This window comes from Mytilus edulis, chromosome 2, assembly GCF_963676685.1.
Source record: "Mytilus edulis chromosome 2, xbMytEdul2.2, whole genome shotgun sequence".
Taxonomy (NCBI): Eukaryota; Metazoa; Mollusca; class Bivalvia; order Mytilida; family Mytilidae; genus Mytilus; species Mytilus edulis.
This window is the reverse complement of record NC_092345.1, coordinates 79,034,596-79,058,517: the sequence shown is the minus strand read 5'-3', so window position 1 is coordinate 79,058,517 and position 23,922 is coordinate 79,034,596. Positions and strand designations below refer to the sequence as shown.

Here is a 23,922-nt window from a genome sequence, read left to right as displayed (position 1 = left end):
AAAAACTTATTCGATAACCTTAACTGGCTATCTGAAAACTTTGTTTTAGATACAAAACTATTAATTTGCGGACACTTGGAACTTTCGAACGAACAAAATATTCAAATTTTCAAACATGTTCAGAATTACATAAAAAGGTCAAACAGATTTCTTATGCCTTGATAGAGCGTTATTATTGCTGACACAGGACGTCATCGTTGCCATCAATCCACAAGTCATCGTCACAGAAGTATACGATTTTTCAAACTTTCTTTTTCCTTTTTTACTTTGTCTCCTCTTTGTTCACCTATGAAAGCTAGTATTATATTGTATAAACTGTTTGTTTTATATGCATGTCCATTATATTATACTATTATTGTAACTTTATATTGTATTATGGAGAAGACTTCATAAGTATGATTTACTTGTGTCTAATCCATTTTGCTTTAATTCAGCAAATAAAATATGTTTAAACTAGATATTTTTATTAATAAAATGTTCAAATGATGTGCATGGTCAATATCGAAACTATATTAAGAGGGGCAACAGATACCACAGGTACATTCAAACTCTAAGTCGAAAATAAAATGACAACGCCATGCGTGGCTAAAAAATGACAAACCAACAAAAAACAGTACAAAAGACACAACATAGAAAATTAAGAATGAGCAGCACAAACCCCATTAAAAAGTGAGTGTGATCACATGTGCTCTGGAAGGGTAGGTATATCATGCTCTATGTGTGGCACCCTTAATCAAGGTTATCGATACAAAAAAAGTCTCTGGTGATAAGATGTAAAACAAGATTTTCACACTGCTATATAGATAAGACCAAAGTTTCAGTTCATTGGCCATACGATATTTTCACATGGTATATCTATTTGCCCAACTTGCCTAAATATCTTACCTGTACAGTTATTAGATAATTTGAAAAATCATATTTCCTCGGAAATTTAATTGATGGTACCGGTACATTATTCTTGGTAACGGTGAAATTTGTCTGAAACATTACATTAGTTTTATCTGTTTCCCACCCAAGAATCGTTACGTCACCTCCTTTACAATGTGTGGCTAGGCCCCATCCATCTGCTGCTCCGAAGATACCATGCTGATGGACTAAAAAATAAATAATACCGATAGTTTATGTAAGTATTTTGGTATATTATTCTGAACATCATTTTGAAGTTATTTCAAGTTTATGAAAACGGACATGTTTATAAAAAAAATCCTCTTGAATCTGAAAATGAAAAAAAGTGTTATAAATGAATTGAATTGAATTCAAAATGAGATGTTTTATGATTGCTAGGTGAAACTATCCAGTATAGACCCTAAGATATAACTAATTTTGCATCAATAGTGAATTCATTTTCTTTAACAACAACATCATACTTTTAATAACTTTAAAAATTATCCCAAAATTTATAAAGGCATTAAATTGCATTGAACGATTATTGTGTTTTAAGGACGACGATACTGTTTAAACAGTTAACACAATGAAATGGGTTCTGGAAAGAGGGTCGGTCGGTAACAATGTTGAAATATTTGAACTGTTTTATTATTTTACTGGGTACATTTGATATGAACATAAATTATAGATATACCCTTGCAAAAAAATCAACGAGTTGTTGAAAGGGCGCCTTAATTACAGAAAGAATTGTACTCTCTTGAAACGAGGAATCAGATTTCAGCATTTAAAGTGGCTCATTCCCGCTCCTTTTTAGTATGAGTTTTCCTGTCAGATGATAGAAGTCCGCGGATATAGTTAATGTTATGCCTATACATTATTTTCTCAGCAAATAATACAAAATGCAACATATTTTCGTAAACTTTAAAATACATTATCCGTTGATGAGTTAAATACATTTAAAGCAATCAGTTAACAGTTTGTTATAAAAAAAAACGGTCTTGCAAACAAAAACACTTATTCATAATTGAATCTATTTATAATTACAAGCTTATCAAAGGATAACTTTAGATCATTTCATAAGTAAATCAAACACGCTTTTGTATACAGATTACTGGAGCATCATTACATGTTCTTATATTGTTATAAGTAACATGATGTCGGCTATTTCAACGTATTCGACATGACTTGATTCGTTAGTGTTTTGTCCCTTACAATTACCTCCCAGTTTATCGGTCGTCCAACTGTCTATATCACTCTGCTCAGCTCTTAATAAAATTCCATATCACGGCTTTGTGATGTCCAATACGTTGACCCGGCCTTAATAACTTTTACTTGGACATATCAGCAACGTCATAATGTTTTAAACGACGTTGATAAGTTTGACACAACTTATCAAGTAAACTTCCGGTTGCTGAAACTAAGAAAACACTTCCAAAAGACGCAATCACAGCCCGATAAATCGATTAACAGGTTATCTGCATATTGATATTGTAATATATCAGCTTCTCGACAAAACGCTATAAATTATATATATTATGACTCGAAGCTAATAATTTACAATATCAACATGCAGACAACCTGATAAATGGTACTTATCAGTTCGAAAGATTAAAAAACGTTGTTAATAGTGAAACGAACACTGCGTTCTATTTGAAATAAAAGATACCAACGCATCGATCGTCATTCTGTCTTTTTCAACACGATTTGATTTTTGTATCTTAGGTCCATTGGTGCCTTATCACAGAAAAACATAGTAAGTTATATGTTATTTTCTACTTACCCCACAGACGTACTTTGTTATCGTCGTATCCAAATATAAGTCCCATAATGTCGGCTTGATATCTCGAGTCCATGACTGTGCCTATAATATTGAAACAGTTACAACAAAAACAAGGAAAACTTCACAATGTATCGCCCTTAATTAAAACGCCAAACGAGTATTTATGTTCACCTCTAACATCAAAATCTCCTTTCATGCGTTATCTGACTTCTGAGGATAATAGATAATAGATTTAGGTAGACAAACAGGTTAATGTGACAATAATTGCGATCCAGCAGTCAAAACTGTACAATCATACATCAAAACCGTCTAAAATATTCAAACATACTACTTGATCAAACAAAGACGCCATAAAAAAGGGTTAGTACATAGACAAAATTCATCAAAATTGTCAATTCAAAATAATGTAAGAAAAACGCACATTTTGGCTGCAAAAGAATCACCAGTGACGTTTATTAGACCATAAAGTCACCAGTAAGAAAAGAAATTGTCGTTGATAGTACATACCGTTTATATGCACACTTTTGTGATAAAGTAGGAATTAAAGTAAATAGAAAAATGTGAAAATTTTGATACACCATTTCCTCTCTTTTGCAATAATTTATTTATGCCACGATACGATGGACACCAAAAATCAACAAAAATTTAATTTTAGAAAAAATAACACATTTAGCTTTTACACTAGTTAACAACCTGACTTAAAACCTACAAGTTGCACAAGGTTTGTCTGTACTTTGAATTATGTTGCCACTACCATATTTGACAAAAAGTTGTTACGAACTTTATATTTGATTTTCGTACATACAAGATTTCAATATAATTTAGTGGTTTAGATATATGCTTACCTTCTGCTCCAGCTATATAGCCGTCATACTCTTTTTTCATGCATTCTTTTAGCTTAACTTGTACAGACATGATGTCAGGATAAAAGCTCAGGTTGTGATTCAGCTCTTTGTAATTCAAATTTTCTAATATTGAGAAAATTATTGAAAATAATGTATAAATCAATTAGGAATGTTGGTCATACTACAAGACATTAAATTTCTAACGCATAATAACTCAACATGGAAAGCCATAATGAAAATTCACCAATTATGATAAAAACAGACCGCCACGAAATATCGAACTAGTGTTAAAGGTAGCGTAACCACTGATCATCAATTAATCAATTTCTATGTTGCAACATTTCACCATTGCCTGTGTGCATATGGTGTATATGTCTTTCAGTTTTTAAAATATTCCAAGCCTTGTATTTCCTATCATGTATGCATTGATAGAATAAAACACACTACTGACAAACAAGCCATCAAACAAAGAGTTTCAAATGATGAAGTTAATTATCCTACCGTAAATTTCGGGATGTCATCACGATTTGGATACTAAATACGAGTATTTAGGTATATCTGTTTCACAGATGACGACGGATATATATTTTTTTTTTTTTTTTAAATGTACTTTAATCATTCTAATCATTTTCTGTGCTTTATTTTGTAATTCATTTGATTGTATAGCTCAAATTTTGGGCACCATGATTGGTTAATAAAATTATCTTATCTTATCTTATCTTATTCCAATTGTCGTATTCACAATCCTCTATTTCCCAACTATGACATATCGAAATAGACTTATCACAGGGTTTGTGCCTACATTAACAATTTGCCAAGTGCTATATGCGGAGCAGGATCTGATTACCCCTCCGGAGCACCTGAGATCACCCCCTGGTTTTTGTGGTGTTTGCATTAAAACAAATACGTGTTTAATTATTAAGTCAATGTTTTAGATCTGATTTATCAACTTCAGCATTGATATTCAACTTACGAAAGTATATGCGTATGTGTGTTTTATACATTATAATATACCTTAATATGTTCATATTATTTAATGTTTGTCCTGTAAAAACGCCATTAATGTTTTATGATCATAATACATAATGTAAGGACTTTTATGAACATTAAATACTTAAAACCCATATCGTACTCACTATCCATGTAAACAGACATGTTGATGGATGCTGTTGGGAGATCTGAAGATAGCCATGCTCTTGCCTTTACCTTTCCCGTAAAGTATGGTCCTCGTAAATTTATATTTATTGGTCCTTGGTATTCTCCATAAGAGCCTATCGAATGTTCAACATAAAACACATAGTAAACGTTTTCGTTTTTGTTTTTGGTCGTTTCAGATACAAAAATAAAAGTATCTCAGAGCAATAAAATGGAAATTATATTGCATGGATAGAATACGATCATATGTTTCCTTGACAGTAACGTCTCCTCACTCAACTTGTTAATGGTATCGTCGTATGCTTTTAATGTGAAACTGATATTCAACCGAAACCCTGTCTACAATTGAGATGAAATCGAAACCAATGAAACATGGTATGATAGTTAATAAGATAATCATCCAGAAAAAAACAAAGTGCAAGTACTTAAAAATAAGTTTATTGTTTATTTTAAGGACATCCATGCGTATTGCGATCACCGGATTTTTACGAGATGGGTCACACTGAGGTCACTGCTGTTCAAAAGTCATAAATCAAATGGGCGAAAACAAACCCGGGTTATTAACTAATACCGAAGGAAACACATCAACTTTAAGAGGAAAACAACGAATCAAACGACAATGTAAAATACATAGAAACGAACTATTAGATAACAACTGCCATATTCCTGACTTGGCACAGAACATTATAAGAAAAAATTGAGGGTTGAAACTGATTGTGTGGCTACCCAAATATCGCACTTGATGGCAATGTTTAAAGTCATAATAAACGAGTGACCGGTGAAAAATAAAGTTATTCTAATTCTTGAACCAATGCATACAAACATCATAAACTTAGTCTTCTGTGCACGATTTTATCATATTTTTTTTTACTAAATTTCGTATAATCGTCAATTTTTTTTTCAATCGGTCACTGTTGTTGTGAAAATATGGCAGGTAATTAAAGTTCGTGTTTTGAAGCCGAAGTTTAAAGATTTTCACCTGTTTGTCAACGATAAACAAAAAAGGTATGAATATTGAGCACGTGTTTAATATGTACAATCAGATAATTGTTTATTTTAAGGACATCCATGCGTATTGCGATCACCGGATTTTTACGAGATGGGTCACACTGAGGTCACTTTGCATACGGAAAATATGTCGGGGAATAGCTTCCTGGAAGAAGCAATTAAAATAAAGTAAACTTCTTCTAAATATGAACATATTAAAGAATTTTCTTCAGAAAAAACTTAAAGTATATGTACATAAGTTTAATAATGAAAACTATCCAACTCAAACTATATTGAGTTATAAAAAAAAAACACATGCATTATTTTTTTTTTAATTTGAGGTTTCTTATGACTTTAATATACCGCTAACATGACAACATTACATGACAGGAACACATGCATTGTTATTTCCTTACGCGTATAGAATTTAGGAGTTGAAACAAATACTGGTCGACTCTGAGTCTTACTCTATGCATCTATGTTTATGATCCCACTCTATGCAATGAGTAAGATCCTAAATGTAGGTAGAAACACTGCAGTTACCTATTCAAATTAAAAATAAAATTGGGAATGGAAACGGGAAATGTATCCAAAATACAAAAACCTGACCAATAAGTAGAAAACATCCCATCTACAGCAATGGGTCATTAACGCCGGAGGCGAGCTTCAACTGGTCCATGAACAATAATTCATACTACTTCAGCGATAACGGACTCCAACCTAAACTCCGAAACATCTAAAAGAAACAAAATTAAACACACAAACCATACAAAACTTAAAACGGCCAGATTCTTAACAATACCCTTAGCAAATGTGGGGAAAAAATAAACACACAGTAATACCCACAGTAAAAATAAGTTTTTGAGAATCACCGATTCTGATGTATGAAAAGGTTACAAAAAAAGAAAAAAACAATTCAAAATGCCAATAGTCATCATAAATCAACAATAAACTACTAGCAGTTACTGGCATGACAGCTCTAGACCTCAATTAAACTAATCGAACGAAAATGTCTTCATCCAATGACAATCAAGCACAATCCTTTCCAGGTTTTTCAAGTTTTTTTTTGTAATGCATCCTAAAATATATGAGAAGAACATACAGATTGTTTTGACCTATAAGGGTTAAAATTAACAAACTTAACACTCGAGGGATGCACCCTACCACCAATAGTCCAATTCAGAATGAAATGAAAAACTTATTACATTATTGAACGACGAATTAGCTAGTTGAAAGAAGTAAAAAGTGTTAGTTGAAAAAAAAGTATTGCGCATAAATTTTAATTTTTTTACCTGTATAAGCAAGTCCCCCTGCAGAATGTTCATTATTACGCACAGGAAAAGTCACAATTATTTCATTCTGATTGTAAATGTAAACTGCTCCACCGTAAGGTATGTTTGAATCGTCATTTCTTTGCGAAGATCTCGAAGCAGTAAAAATATAATCTGTGTTGTTATGTCTTATTTTAACTTGAACATCAACTTTTACGGGGTAGTCTTGTAGCTTATGTTGTATAGATTGAAAACGATTCACTTGGGCGGCTACGTCATACCATGGACTTTCAAAACTAGGTTTTGATATTGTCTTCCGCTGTTCTGTGGCTTAAAACGAGAAAGAAAAACATACATCCCAGGTCTTTTGTCTGCGATTGTTTTAAATGTAGGATTTTTCTGACTTTATGTAAAGTGCAAATATAATCCATCATTTTAGATGTCATTTTCAAACGAAATTCTTTGTTTGGTGCGGGTTTATCGATAGATATATAAGGTAAAATAACAAATACTTAGTAATTTTGAACCCCTAATAAATTTCAAAATTAAAATGATCAAATGATAATATCAAAAGCTGAAGCAAGCAAACATGAATGATAAACAACTGTCATATTCTTGACTTGTACAGACATTACCTTATGTAGAAAATGATTGATTAACCCTTGTTTCATAGCTAGCTAAATTCATTTGTATGACAGTCGTGTTGTTTAAGTCTATTACTACCGAATCTCTGACGCTTTTGCTGTTTCCGGACATCTTATTCACTTTTAAGGTCACATGGTCTTAAATGATGTGAACTTTTACCATTACTTGGCTCTGGCGCTCCCGTCGTCGTCGTAAACTTTTTAAAAAGTCTTCTTTTTTAAATTACTTTGTCAAATGTTACCAAACTTTACGTGTATGTAATGTTTGTTAGAAAATTTAATAAAACTTTAATCTTGGAGTGTAATATTCAGAAAAATCCGATAACTTATTCTACGTTTTGAGTTATTGCCCCTTTAACCTTAATTATTAGAAAAATTAACAGACGTTTTGCCTATTTCTCTAACAACCAAAACAATAAGAGCACAACTGACTGTCCATCTATTGTTGAGAGAGTTGAAACCTTTTTTTTTTCTTTTTACTAGTAATCTATGAATTGACCATTCTAGAAATGTCTTTTTATAGATCATGTCAATACCAACGTACTGACTATTGAACTGGTGATACCCTTGGGGGACTGATAGTTCAACCCAGCGTGATCGATCTTCTGATGCAAACAATGAAGGAAAATAAATATTATAAATTTCATGCGCCAGAAGAACTTTTCCGTATCATTCTTATTTATATGATTCTTCAGGAATTTGCATGCCTATTCCAATATTATGTCATTTTTTCATCAGATACAAGACCTACAAAATTGCCCCTAAATACTCAAACACAACTGATTGTAATAAAGGTAGAATAAATATCAAAATGGCATAACTTAACAAGACGAGCAATTCAGATTGTTTGGCGACTCTATCTATATCAAATCTTAGTAATTGGGAATCATTACTCTCACGCTTTGTACACCCTTAAATCTGAAGTAAGACAACATGAAAGATACATTATTTGCACTACCTGTCGAGTTTATGACTCTGCGGGTTGACCATTAGCCAATTTATTAATACATGTAGTCTCCTGGCTAGAGGTATAGGGGAGGGTTGATATCTCACAAAACATGTTTAACCCCGCCGCATGTGTGCGCCTGTCCCAAGTCAGGAGCCTCTGCCTTTGTTAGGTTGTATTTTTTTTGAAATTTTTGTTCATTTATACGTTTTGGAGTTAAGTTTGACGTCCCTTTTCACTGAACTAGTACACATTTTTATTTGGGGTGTCAGCTTGAGGACCACCTCCGGGTGCGTGATTTTCTCGCTGCGTTGAAGACCCATTGGTGGCCTTCGGCTGTTGTCTGCTCTTTGGTCGGGTTTTTGTCTCTTTGACATGTTCCCCATTTCTATTCTTAATTATATCTTAGTGACTTGAGTTGGATAATGTTATACAAACGACAAATCTGGTCTTTCTCTCCTTAGTTTTAAATTCTAAAATTAAAGTATAAGTGACTTTTGTAAACTGGAATGCTATGAAATAAACTGCCTAATATACAAGTGTGTTTTTGTGTTGCTATTTCCTTTTTTCTTTTTATGAATTGCCATGATCTATTTTTGCAAAAAAAAATATAGTTATTATAAACTTGAAGGACCATTATCACAAGCCCAGTAGTCAGCACTTTTTGTGCTGACATGATTTGTCATTGATATGGTTATATTTATAAATTTACTGTTTACAAATTTTGGAATTCTTTGAAAAACTAAGGTTTTCTACCTCAGGCATAGATTACCTCAGCTGTATTTGGCAAAACTTTTAGGAATTTTGGTCCTCAATGCTCTTCAACTTCGTATTTTATTTGGCCTTTTTAACTTTTTTGGATTCGAGCGTCACTGATGAGTCTTTTGTAGACGAAACGCGCGTCTGGCGTATATACTAAATTTAGTCCTGGTATCTATGATCTATCTATGTGGTATCTAACTGGCAGATATGAAGGTATAGATGTAAATGAAAGGGTCTGTTTTAATTGTAGAAAAAATGATTTGAATATAATTGAAGATGAAAAACATGTTTTATTGGAATGCACAGAATATGCAGATTTGCGAACGATATTTTTTAACAGTGTATGCAATATAGAAAGTAGTTTTTGAACAGCGGTATACTACTGTTGCCTTTATTTAGTAATTTAAGTAATGAAAAGTTTTTATTTATGTTTTATGATGATAGAGTTTGTTATTTTACAGCCAAAATCTGCCATGAAGTACTTTTTAAGAGAAAGTGTATTTTATACTCGTAATAAGTGTTTATAATGTTGTTTGTTTTCTTTTGTATAATTGTTTTAACAGTATGGTGTTTTACGCTAAGATATATTGATATATGTAATATAAATGTATTTTAATCTGTGTTTTTACAGTCTCTCATAACTCTTTTTAGAGTGGCTCTTTTATAAATTGTTAATATTATATTGTGTTGTATATCAAATGCTTTAAAGAGGTGAGACTCTAATAAATTATTTGTTTGTTGTTTGTTTGTTGTTTATGATGAGTTTATTTACAGTAAAGAAGATAATCAAAGTACTGAAGTACTGAACATCAGAGGACCTCAAGTTGTATTGAATTATTGATAAATGACATGTGTTTATATTATACCTGCCGGACAGATATGTTCACCTTACAAAATAGTACAAATAATATAATTTGCTATGCTATATCTGAAATACTGACTTGAACTAGGATACTTAACTTTGTGAATTATCAATGATTATGTGGTCAAATGAGAACTGTTAGATTTGCATTATGACCATATAGTTGCACACATACAAAAATAGTTAGCATATAACTTACAATAGAGAATTAACATAGCAAACAATTCTTCGAGTAGCTATATAGTCACTCACCAATGCTCACTGAACTATGATATTAAGGAGGTTCAAGACAATCATATTAAAACAGACAAATTGTAATATTGGAGCTAAAGATACCAGATGAACAGCAAACTCATAAACCGCAAATAAACTTACAATTCCATGACTAAAACTAAAAAAGACATGCAGACAAATAAAAGTACACTAAAAACAACAGGTGCTCTGGATGGGTAAGCAGATCCTGCTCTACAAATGACATTTATTAACAATGTTTGTTCATGTAGTATCCATGGCCAGGTCTTCTACTTTCTGGAACATTTAGCTTTTGGATCAATCACTAATGGGGTGGATGTTAACACAGCAATATTACTATCCCTTATTCTAGATTTTTGTTGCAGTCAACAAAAACTTTTTTAATGTTCATAAATACAGTACTACCTGTGACTTTATCTTATCAATGGTGGCCATAAAAAATATGTTCACCATGGTGGCCCTATATGTTCATCATCATACCCCCTGTTGCTTTTTTAATACACAAGGTATTACTCAAAAACTAGTCAAGGATAAAGGAAAATCTTGAATGCATTGAAGTGATAAAATTATATAACTTACAGGTCAGGTGTCTCAGGTAAAATATACATGTATGTGTTTGTCAAATTTAATGACTGTGATTATGACAAGAAATTCAAAAATAAAATGAAATGGACTTAAGCTAAATAAAATTTAGGCAATTCATTATTTCTTTATTGAATACAATATTTTTTATAAGTATTAGAAATATTCAGTACAGCAAAATTTAATAATATTTTTATTGTCATATGATATTTTAAACATGATCCATGTTTTAGGGGTTAAGCATTTCTTTTACTTTTTGTTCTTGGGTTAGAGACATTATAATGAGAAGGTAAATAATTTTCAAATGGATTTATATCTCAAAGTTGTTTTGTTAATTTTACAATCAAGGAATAGGTGTTCTTCATTGACCTACAAGAGGCACAGTTTACACATTCTATCCTTTCTAGGAATTTTATATTGTCCACTATTTTCTATTTCTAAATTATGACCAAAAATTCTGTACCTTAATTGACACAATCAAGTTTACAGTTTTTATCATAAGTTATTATTTTTAGATTTTTCTTTAAATTCATTTTTTATTAAGGACTTTAAAAGTCCCTGCAATTATTAACTTTATCTAAAAGGCCTAGGTTGATTGGAATATTCTTTGTAAATGTATACCAAGAATATGTATCATGACATTCCAGCACTATTGACAATATAATACACTGAAAAAAAATGATTTAATTAATAAACCATTAAAGTGTCATGATTTAATTAATAAACCATTAAAGTGTCATCATCTTTAGAAGTGCACTTTATTTTTTCTGGAGACAAATTTTGAAAGAAATTAACCAAACTGAAGATAACATACTTATTAGTTAATAAGTTTCAAGACAATTTCTTTTCATAAGATTCACTTGATTCAGATATTTATGAACTTTTTTCATTATGATTAGCATTTTTAATGAACATTTATCAAAATTTGATGATAACTAGGTGGACATTTGGAAAATAAGTCTTTTCAGTGATTGTTTGTGCACAACTCTTGTTTTGAGATTTCAAGAAAATTTAGATAAACAAAATTAGTTTTTTCCTAAACCATATAATGGTACTTGTAGTTTTCCTGAATAATATTAGATGTTATCAAAATCTATTGTAAAAGGATTGATATTGATCATCTTATTTTGTTAAGAAACCAAATTGTTTAATTACTTTCATTCTTTTTATTTAAAATATCACTTGCATGATTATTAGTTATTATTTTATAGTAATAACTCATTTAATAATGTTAACAAACAATTGAATACAATGTACATCATGTGTATTTATATAACCTTTTACTTAAAAAACAATTATTAAAAGTCTGTTTATTTCAAATGCTAGCCAATAACTTTAGCTTTGACTTTTTGCCATTTAGACTCAAGATTCTTACCAAGAAGAAATTAAAAGAATAAGAAACAAAACAGTAAGAAACAAAACAAACAAAAATGAAAAAAAAAAACAATTAAAAAATAAAAAATTTAAATAACATTAAAGACAAAAAAATAATAATAAATTAACAGAGTAAAACAATATTTTATTCTACATTTTCAAAAAAAGGTGAAATATCAATTTTAATAGAAACCAAAGTCACCTGTACAGGTAAATTTTAATGAAACATACCAGCTGAAAACTTCAACCCTGATTGATTTTAACAGGTAACATTATTAGTTAAAAAATCTGCCCATGATTTATGACCCCCAATAAATGGCCAACATCTCAAGATTGAATACCCCAATCAATGTTCACCATTGGATGTTGACCATGCAAGAGGGTGGACATAACTAAGAGGAAGTCACAGGCTGTACTGTAGCTTCACTGAGTTATCTTGGTTTTATTGCAACACAGTCAATCATTTATCCATTATATTTAAAAAAAAAAAATAAGAATCTGCAGCTATACATGTACATTGTAGGTTCTGTTTTCTAATTATTAAATGATTCATTGTAAATATTACAATATATGATATGTACATGTAGATAGCCTTTCGCTAATGATGGTATTTTTGTTAATTGAATTTCACAACATCTGGATAGTTTTTCAACTGTTAGTCTTTTTTTACTTTCTTCTGGATTTAATACTTTGAATACCACTGGTTTAAGCAATGAGAAAATTTTGCACCACACATATAGAACACAACTACCATATGAATGTGTTGGTCCTTAGTAAGAAGCATGTAAAACAGGGCTTGTAATTTTTTGGTGTATATCTTGATTTTCCGTTTGTACATTGATGTGGCCATTAGTTTTCTTGTATGTATTGTTTAACATTTGTCATTTCATGGCTATTTCTTACTGATGTATGTATAGTTTTTTTTTATTGTAAAAGTGTTGTATGGTAAGCTTTATTTCTTTTTTGTCATTTTGTATAGGGCTGGTGTCTGATTACCAGATTACCAATCATACCACCCTTTTCATTTCTTTTTTTTATGAATTATGACAACAGTTTGGTGTTAATTTTCATTTATGTATGTACAGTAACTACTGTACATGTAACAATATAAAACAGTATATATACATGTATAATCTCATTCCATCATTAATATTGGTCATTGTTGGTATAAATTTATCTTTAAATTTAACAATGTACTGTGAAAGAGCTATCTTCTAACAGATACTTAGTATGGTAGTATGGTTATTAGTGTGAAACCACTGATTCAAAGGACAAGTTTCACTTCTTGTCCAAAATGGCCTAAAATATAAAGTTAAACATAAAGCTCCAAAAAGTTCACAATTTGGTTTCTCAAATGGGTATATTTCTAAAGTCATAACGCTCAATAAATCAGTTCTTTTCATAAAAGTACATTTTATGTTCCAAATTTTGTCAAAATATGATGATTTTGGGCAATTTTCAGACCCGAAAGCTTTAAGCAATTAAGAATTAAGATTTAGCCACCACCTACCATTCAAAATGTTTTGTGACCAAAAGAATCCAAATCTGATATATATAATTCATCAATATAAAAACTTTTTGGATCTTGGATGGCAGCCAAGTTTAATTATTCCAACAACAATTAAAGTTTTACCATAGTTATCTGTGGTATAATTTTCACAATTATTCAATAGTTTTGTTGTGTATGATTTACAAATATAAAAATAAAGATGGCAAGACCGGAAGAAGGCCGCCTGATTTTTTTAAGTGACATATGAACAACAGAGTCAGTGTGGGGCCACTAAGCTAAACTGCCCGCTTTGCACCAGCCAATATAAATGAATGCCTAGGGTGGGAATCGAACCCACATACACCAACTCTGTTGTCCCTATATTTTTAAATGAACAAAAAATTGTCAAAAACAAATTTAAACAATATACGACGAAAATTTTTTCAAATTTTGCGGTCGTATATAAAATGTATAAATTGGTTAAAATTTAATTATCAATTTATACATGAATATATCTATAGGTTGATTTTCTGTGATTCAGATGTCTACTCAGATTGTAGTCTCATAGGCTCCAATGTACAGCTACATGAATAGACAGCGTAAGAGTGTTTAAAATTGCTAAGGCAGACTTTTGGGGGGAGGAAAGAACTGAAGGCTTGCCCTTTTCGAGGAGCTCAATGTATGGTAAATGCGTAGTCCTTTTTTTATATAGTTTTACCCAAAATGTTGACTTGCTAGACCCCTCCCCCTTTAAAACTCCTGGATTCTCATCCAATTTGATAGAAATCTAAACTGTTTTAAAACAAAGTTGTTTAAGTAATAACAATTATGTTTGGGAATTAAAAATAGAAAGGTTCCTTTAAATGTTGCTGAACATTTTGTTTGAATAATCTAGAATATACATGTACATGTGGTTTTAATCGTGGACATTTTAAATCCATGTTAACTTATGCGTGACTTGGGCTTCTGGTACAAATTAAAACATGGAATTATTCATGCAAACTCACAGAAAGATTCTTGAGATTTAAATTTCCACAGAATAATAAATAAACAAAAACATTAAACAATTTAAACATTTAACATACTAAAATTTATGATAAAAGAGATGATTTTTCATTTTTCGTTAACTATCCATTTTTAGATGGTGACGTTCCCTTGTCACCATCTTACGGTGTTTATATACACTGTATCTCAACTTGTACGATTCTCTCATGTATGTAACAATGTTTTAGATTTTAACGAGAGAAATTTATGTATTACTGAAAAATTATTACACCAGGGTTTTCCATATCACAAACTAGTCACAACATTTACTAAATCTTATCAGCAGTATAAGGACATTATTCGTAAATATAGCTCAACATGCAGACTTCTTATACGTTCAGGTATTTCACATCCAATTTTTTATGGAAATATTCTTTATAAAGCACAAAGGTGTCAGTATTCACCTCAGAAACTAACAAAACCTTTGAATAGACTTATTAAGAGGGATTTAGTAACGATACTGTTGTCAGGTCATTAAAGATTGCATATTTTGGCGTTAATATTAATTCACGTATAGGGTCTTTGCATCGGAACTAAACACATTCATTTAAAAAACAGTTGTTGGCATGACACTGGTTATGTTCTTCTCATATATGTTATGATGGTATGATACTAAACCCCTAATGGGAAGGATTGTGCTTGATATTCATATGATGAAATCATAATCTTACAGTCAGTTTTATTGAAGTCTGGAGCTGGCATGTCAGTTAACTGCTAGTAGTCTGTTGTTATTTATGTATTATTGTCATTTTGTTTATTTTCTAGACTATGGTTACATGTACATCTTCTGACATCAGACTCAGACTTCTCTTGAACTGAATTTTAATGTGCGTATTGTTATGAGTTTACTTTTCTACATTGGCTAGAGGTATAGGGGGAGGGTTGAGATCTCACAAACATGTTTAACCCTGCCGCATTTTAGCGCCTGTCCCAAGTCGGGAGCCTCTGGCCTTTGTTAGTCTTGTATTATTTTAATTTTGGTTTCTTGTGTACAATTTGAAAATTAGTATGGCGTTCATTATCACTGAACTAGTATATATTTGTTTAGGGGCCAGCTGAAGGACGCCTCCGGATGCGGGAATTTCTCGCTACATTGAAGACCTGTTGGTGACCTTCTGCTGTTGTTTTTTTTTCTTTGGTCAGGTTGTTGTCTCTGTGACACATTCCCCATTTTCATTCTCAATTTTAACATTTTGATAAAATAAAATAATACACTAACCCTTTGCAATGTTGCAGTTCAACTTTTAATCTAGGGTTCTGGAAAACATTTAAAATATCTCTTGCAGTCATATGCAGGGTATAGGGCTCATAGGTTTGACTCAATAAAGATTTGCTAAGTTTACTGACATGTAGAATCCCAATATCGCTCTTAGTATAAATAGCCACATGTGTGCTCAAATAACCATTTAGATTAGTCTCAAAATTGATATATCTAACTCAATTGAGTAGATCTAGCTAAAATTTTACTCATAAATGTAAGTGATCATATTTGCTCAATTTAAGATCTCATGGGTGCTCGTAGTGAAATTTAACTGATTGTATTTGCTCAAGTACTCATGTATGCGTGAACAAATGTCTAATTCAAATACCTAAAATTTTACATGGATATGGTTACACAACTTAATAATTTTGGCAATACATGTACATGTGACATGTTAGTCCAAATAATTATGACGTCTTAAAAGGCTATTATATATTTTTTCTTTGACGCCTTACTTTGACGTCGAAGTAAGGCGTAAAAGAAAAAAATATAACAGCCTTTCAAGACGTCATAATTATTTGGACTCGAAGTAAGGCGTCAAAGAAAAAAAATATAATAGCCTTTCAAGACGTCATAATTATTTGGACTAGTGACATGTATGGTCAAAATTATACAATACTACAAGGAAGACTTAAAAAACAGAACAGTTAATCTATATTTATATATACCTCTAAAACTGTAAGGATTCTCCAAATATATCTAGGGTGTGGCTAGTAAATTCTGACATTTTACTTTCACTTTCAGTGTAAAATAAGACTCTTGCTTTTATGAGCAAGAGTCATAATTGACACTCAAAAATAGTCCATCTCTATTGGAAGAATAAGAAGTCGAAGATTCTCTGAATATTACATAAAATACAATTATTTCAACCAATAATTATATATAAGAATTACTTACAAATTCATTAACAAAATCCGCTTTTTTACTAGTCAAGGGACATAATTATTCAAATATACTAATGCAAGTAACTAAGTCGGAGAAGGAGCGAAAATCCGAAACAGCACCTTAATTAAAAAACAGAAAATAGTTCCACGTGCACGTGTGTGTCCAAGTGATCAATCTACTTGTTATTTAAGAAGAAAAGAAATTTAAATTGTTGAGATCTATAAAAAAAAAAATTGATTTCATTAAAGAATACAAAGAAAGTAACCTTATCTTTAAGGGCCTTGCAGGTTCTTGTTACTCCTACCCAATCTGCTGGTATTTTCAAAATGGCTGCGGGGGACGCGGCCTGACAAATTATTTTAATATTGTGTCAGATTAAATATTCCTGATTTTGCTTCGTTAATATTATAGACAAATATGCTACAAACGGTTTAAAGATGTTACTCTAAATCAAATAATTGAAATATAATTACCTTTCTGTGTGTAATTGCGTGAATTGATTTTCTCTCGTTTATCTTCTCGCTCTTGCTCACTTGGTGAATATGCATAGGTGGTATTCATCCGCGACAATAATATTTCGGTATATCATTGATATTGAAGATCGTTTGATTGATATACGAATATTTCTAACGACAAAACATTTTCATGTTATTAATTTGCATTTAAAAAGATCTGAGTATCCATTGAAAACATGAATATAAAAGAAGAGACAAGGAATTTTATTCTGCACTATAATGTTCGCGGGTTCATAATGTCGGTTATTATCCCAACACTAATTATATATGCATCTCTTTGATCTTTGAAGATCTTTGAAAAGTAGGCGATGGCAATACACCCGAGGCCCCTCAGGGGCCTCTGATGTAATAAAAATTAAAAGGAATGTAGTCTTAAGACAAGAACTGTCTATATTAAAAAAATTAAAACGTATATATAAATTTTGTATTCTAATCTTTCATTTTTGCTTATGTGCTTGCCTATAAAGTGTCTATATAGCATTTTGTTTTTCTTTGTTGAAATACTTATTTGTTTTATTTTTTATAGTGATTAAGACTGTAACACAATGTTGACTGGTGTACCTATTTTTGACATGCTTGTTCTGCTCACAAAGTCTTGTCAATATACTTGAATTATATGCTACTGTAAGTCAAACCATTGAGTAGTGTAGCTAGCTATAAAACCAGGTTTAATCCACCATTTTCTACACAAAGAAATGCCTGTAGTCCAAGTCATATATGACAGTTGTTTTCCATTCGTTTGATGTGTTTGAGGTTTTGATTTTGTCATTTAATAAGGGACTTTCCGTTTTGAGTTTACCTTGGAGTTCGATATTTTTGTTATGTCACTTTGTTCGACAATAAACATGCATACAGATCTTTCATAAAACCCTCGAGTTTCCAACAATTGAAACAAAATTCTAAACAGAACCATTCCTGAACTGTAAAATGGAAGAGTTTATTCACACCACACATGTACAAAAGCGATATCATCGTATATGTAATTGTCCGTATAAAACACCGTCCTCTATTTATCAAAACTTACCGTGGACTATTGTAATCAAGAAAATGAATAACAAATGCAAAATGCCTCTCATTGTCTGTCACAACACAAAAATACATACGTGTGTATGTGTGCATATAAAATGTATGAGTGTTGATCAATAGAAACCCATTTAAACATTCCTTTTGTAATGATTAATAATATTTAAAATAAAAACACGAGTGTCTTTGAAATTACATGAAAAACCTACACGATTAAAGATTTTGCTACTTAAGGTTTTTAAATTGTTCAATTGCTCTGACTTTTTTTATATATATTTCATTCCCATTATTTCGTTCAAACCTATTTTAAGGATACATGGTATTCGAACCCAACAGTTATTGTTATCACTCGGTTTGATATTTCCAATCCTCTGACCTCATAACTTTAGATTTTTTATCATAATGAAAAATGATCAGATATTTACTATACTATATATAAAAATATTAATTTTCGCGAACCATTTAGGTCACGGAAATTCCAAAATATGGCATCAGTAAGGAGAGTTGTACAAACAATGTAAATACACAGAACCCCATTCAAACTTGCTTTAACTAATAGTATTCATCTTTTTTCTATTTTATATGTACTAACAACGTTCCATTTTTCTATAATTTCGATTAAAAAATTCCAAAATCTGAGTTAAAACAGGTCGAATGCCCCAAATAAACGTTGTCTGATTGGTTGAAGTACTGTGGCGTCGATGATAAGCATAGAAAGCCTCGATGTAAAGCACAAGCCTCGATGTAAAGCACACGCTTCACATGAATAAGGAGAGTTTTACAAATTAATAATGTGAATACACAGATCCTCCATCCTATTTATGTTTTGCTGAAAATGTTGCAGTGTTCATCATTTCTGTTTTGATTCTGCTAACAACATTCCATTTTTTCTATAATTCCGATTTAAAGATGTGGAAACCCGTAATAAAAATAGATGGCCTCAATGATTTATTAAAAAGCAACGCAAAAAAAATCCGTTAATATAAACATGTTGAACTTCGACCCTGAGTTAATAAACCGATTCACAATAAAGATCTCCTTGCGCTCAAATGTAATTCTTAGTGAAGTATACGGGTAAATTCGTTTACAGAAATTTATACACACTTTTATCATTAATATATTACCAGGCTTTTGCATATTTACGTTTTTTATGTTCAACTTTAGTCAAATTCAATTCTATACATTTTTTTTACGTAAAGCAATAAGAGTAAGAATATTATTTCGCGCCAATTTAACCAGCATCACCGCCACCATCATAATTATTTACCGTTATCTTTGTGAAATTTCAGTTATATAGTTTATTAATTAGAGAAATTTTGGTAAGTATTACTTATTAATGTGAAGGTTCTACTGATGTGCTTCTCTAGACCTTTTTGACGGTCAGTTTTATCCCATTTATCTCAATACACCTTATCGCTAATCCCGGCTGACCCGCCCGCTTGAACTTTTGACGTCAACAACAATCACTTTTCCATTGTGGCGTCAGATATTTTGTTTTATGACGTCAAAATTTTACGGGAACCTGTGTGATTTCCAGCAATGGCGGACAAATAGCGATAAGGTGTATATTATCCCCGATGACAGAAATGTCAACCCGACCTATTCGTGTCAAAAGTGAAAATCGATCTATTTGATGAACTAATTTCTTCATAAACTGTGCATGCATTATTTCTGTATTATTTGATAACCAATCACATTCACGTTGCATGTTTACATGATAATGGGTTATGTATCAGTGGATTCAATCCGATTGTAAGGGCGATGCAACATGTGAGGTCTGGGCGATCACGTGACATTATTATTTGTAAACAAACATGCTCCCCGTGTAACACGTGTCTGAATTATCCTTTCAAAGTGTTATGAATCTTTCAATCACTATTTTATGATATATTTTTCTGTTTTTAGGTTTGCATATCAGTAGTCAAAGTGAATTAGTAAAATTGAGAATGGAAATGGGGAATGTGTCAAAGAGACAACAACCCGCCCAAATAAAAAAAACAACAGCAGAGGGTCACCAACAGGTCTTCAATGTAGCGAGAAATTCCCGCACCCGGAGGCGTCCTTCAGCTGGCCCCTAAACAAATATATACTAGTCCAGTGATAATGAACGCCATACTAATTTCCAAATTGTACACAAGAAACTAAAATTAAAATAATACAAGACTAACAAAGGCCAGAGGCTCCTGACTTGGGACAGGCGCAAAAATGCGGCGGGGTTAAACATGTTTGTGAGATCTCAACCCTCCCCCTATACCTCTAACCAATGTAGTAAAGTAAACGCATAACAATACGCACATTAAAATTCAGTTCAAGAGAAATCCGAGTCTGATGTCAGAAGATGTAACCAAAGAAAATAAACAAAATGACAATAATACATAAATAACAACAGACTACTAGCAGTTAACTGACATGCCAGCTCCAGACTTCAACTAAACTGACTGAAAGATTATGATTTCATCATATGAACATCAGGCACAATCCTTCCCGTTAGGGGTTTAGTATCATACCATCATAACATATATGAGAAGAACATAAGCCGTGTCATGCCAACAACTGTTTTTAGAATAAATGTGTTTAGTTCCGATGCAAAGACCTTATCAGTGACTCAATATTAACGCCAAAATATGCAATCTTTAATGACTTGACAACAGTATCGTAATTATATCCCTTCTTAATAAGTCTATTCAAAGGTTTTGTAAGTTTCTGAGGTGAATACTGACACCTTTGTGCTTTATAAAGAATATTACCATAAAAAATTGGATGTGAAATACCTGAACGTATAGACATAGTTCTGTGGGTTTTTTTTTTTTTTTTAAATTAGTGGTATATAAGTCTACATTATTTAACTGAAGTCTAATAAGATGACTCAACTTTTCCTCTTATTCTCCCTCTATTTTTGAAACCTGCATACCAAATGAAAGGGCATTTGCTCCCCTTGAACAATATTTGGTCCCTTCCCTGTCATTTCCCTTTAAATTGGTTCGAGATTACTCTGACGTCCAACGGCAAAATGCCGAAATCGATGGGTCACTGTGAAAACTGTTAAAATATGGAAAAATAAAGGTTGGCAGGTAGGTGAAACTTACATAAATGAAGAGATAAATGAAAAATGAACAGATTGGTGCCCGATTTATATAACTCCATGGCCGTCAGTCGGCATCAGAAGCGGCGAAGCAGCGCATCTATTTTGGGTGGGCAAATATCCACTTTTTGATATGGGACGAGCTCTGACGTCCCACGGCCCCAGCTTGTCTGGCAAAACAGCGGTTGGACGTCAGAGTAATCTCGGACTACTTTTAAATTTGCTCAAAAGTCATAGTCGATTTACAGAAACGGCTGATTTGTGATTTTACCATCTTAACTGCAATTTTCATATTGAACACATTTGACCATTCAGTATGAGTTCCCATGTATTTTTGTCTTATATGAAGGAGGTTTTAGGTCATGTTTTCCTTAACACCTTATTGCTATTTGTCTGTCTGGATTGTTAAAACCACAAAATCAAATATCGATGAATATGCAAGTTTTCAACAATCCAGGAGAATTGACAACCACGAAAAATATAGGAATCCACAGTAAGATTTAGGTTTTGATAAATTTTGGAAATGACATTAGGAAGTTATAAAACTTTATTCTTTGAATGAGGGGGAGGACAGGGGGTACCCTTCTCCCTTCTCCCACCCCTCTTCTCCTTTCTCCTACCCCCGTTCTCCTTTCTCCCATTAGAATAAAACATCTCCTTTTGAGATATTTTTTCTTGAAATATTAGAAAAAATTTTAAAAGTAGAGATATTCTATTTTTTCTCCTTTCTCCAACTTTTTCTCCTTTCTCCCAGCCTTCCTCTCCTTTCTCCTTTCTCCCACCCCCTTTCTCCTTTCTCCTACCCCCTTTCTCCCTTACCCCTGTCCTCCCCCTCTTGAATATGTTTCAAGCATATTACATGCATGCTCAGCACCGCTTTTTATCAGGAATTTTATAATTTATGTCTTAAAATTCTGTTTTTTTCTATTATAAAAATAGGTGGATTTTCAAGTTAATGAGAAAAATGCTTTGTTCACTAATTCAGCAATGCTTTAACTGTTGTGAATGTGAGCTCCCTTCAGCTATTATTAGAATCTAGATTTACATCATTCATTTTCAATGTAAGAGTTCTCCTTTCATTCAAAAGGTAAATTTCCATGTTTGCTGGTCACTTGACTAGAAACTGCATTCAGTGATATTGTTTGTCTCAATTTACGCCTGAATTTCAGATTTTTCCGAATTACCAATCACTAAAATAAATGTTATTTAATACGTATTAAATACATGTAGCATTGTATGTAACTATCATATTCATGTTTTTATTTGACATTATGAAAGTACTATTGAGATCCAGGATTCTGACTTGAATAAACAGTGTTTGTAACACACATGGTTTTATCCGTTTCTTTCCCTTCCCTTAAAAGTATCTTTCAGTTTGAAACTACCTGACAATCATACTGAGTTCACACCTAATTTGAATTGGATTGACATTAACTAATTTGAATTAGTTTAATTCACATTTGAAACGGTTTACATTAACAAACACATAGTTCAAATGCGAATCAAATGCAAGTGAATTGTTTGTCTATCTATGGTCAACATGTTGGGGTATGACTATACCGCTTTTACCAATTTTAAGAAACATTGTTGATTTTTATTTATGGAAGCTTACTTTTCATTTATATAAATTTAAGATTAATATTTCTGAGGTTATGGATTGTCTCTACTTATAAAAGGTGAGGATTCCAAGTTATTTAATATATTTAATTAAATTGTATTCAGGCGCATAGCTCCCTATATGCCAACACGCAACTGCGTGCATATCAATTCAGCATGCAAAAAAAATGTCAAAATAAAAATTTATAGCATTCGGCATGCAAAAAAAAATGTCAAAATAAAAATTTATAGCATTCAGTATGCAAAAAAAAAATATTTATATACTATTAAACGAGAAGACCTCATTTTGTGTGTCGCTTCTCTTCCTTCCACAATAAATCAATCATCATGCCTCTGTGTCCTATAGGTAACATGCATAGTCGCATTTGTCATCCATTCTTATAATTATTCAGATTAAGTTATTTTGGGAGAAAAACGAAAAAAAGGAGTCCGGATATGATTCCGTCATTGGACTGACTTTTAGTCATAGATAAGACTTCCGGTTTGAAAGATGCACAAATACAACCAATCGTATGATAGATAACAAAAATGAAAAATAAATAAGCCAATCAGAGCGTTCTCCATATCATGGTATTTAGATCGAAAGAACCACAACTATTATACCTCCTTATAGAGGACATTATTTTTCGGGTTTATCTACATGTAATCTACGATTATACTA

The 23,922-nt window shown here is 31.8% G+C and overlaps 1 protein-coding gene across 1 annotated transcript in view; it reads right to left on the bottom strand.

Moving 5' to 3' along the window:
• LOC139513057 (uncharacterized) overlaps window positions 1–18,704 on the bottom strand; it is a 34,961-nt gene extending 16,257 nt beyond the window's left edge. Inside the window, exons 1-6 of the mRNA XM_071301169.1 lie at window positions 18,564–18,704; window positions 6,945–7,253; window positions 4,647–4,781; window positions 3,511–3,633; window positions 2,666–2,746; window positions 886–1,094 (exon numbers count right to left, since the gene is read on the bottom strand). Of these exons, the coding sequence (XP_071157270.1) occupies window positions 886–1,094; window positions 2,666–2,746; window positions 3,511–3,633; window positions 4,647–4,781; window positions 6,945–7,253; window positions 18,564–18,615 (909 nt within the window). The 5' untranslated portion in view covers window positions 18,616–18,704. The remainder of the gene's footprint in view (window positions 1–885; window positions 1,095–2,665; window positions 2,747–3,510; window positions 3,634–4,646; window positions 4,782–6,944; window positions 7,254–18,563) is intronic.
• Window positions 18,705–23,922: the final 5,218 nt, after the last annotated feature.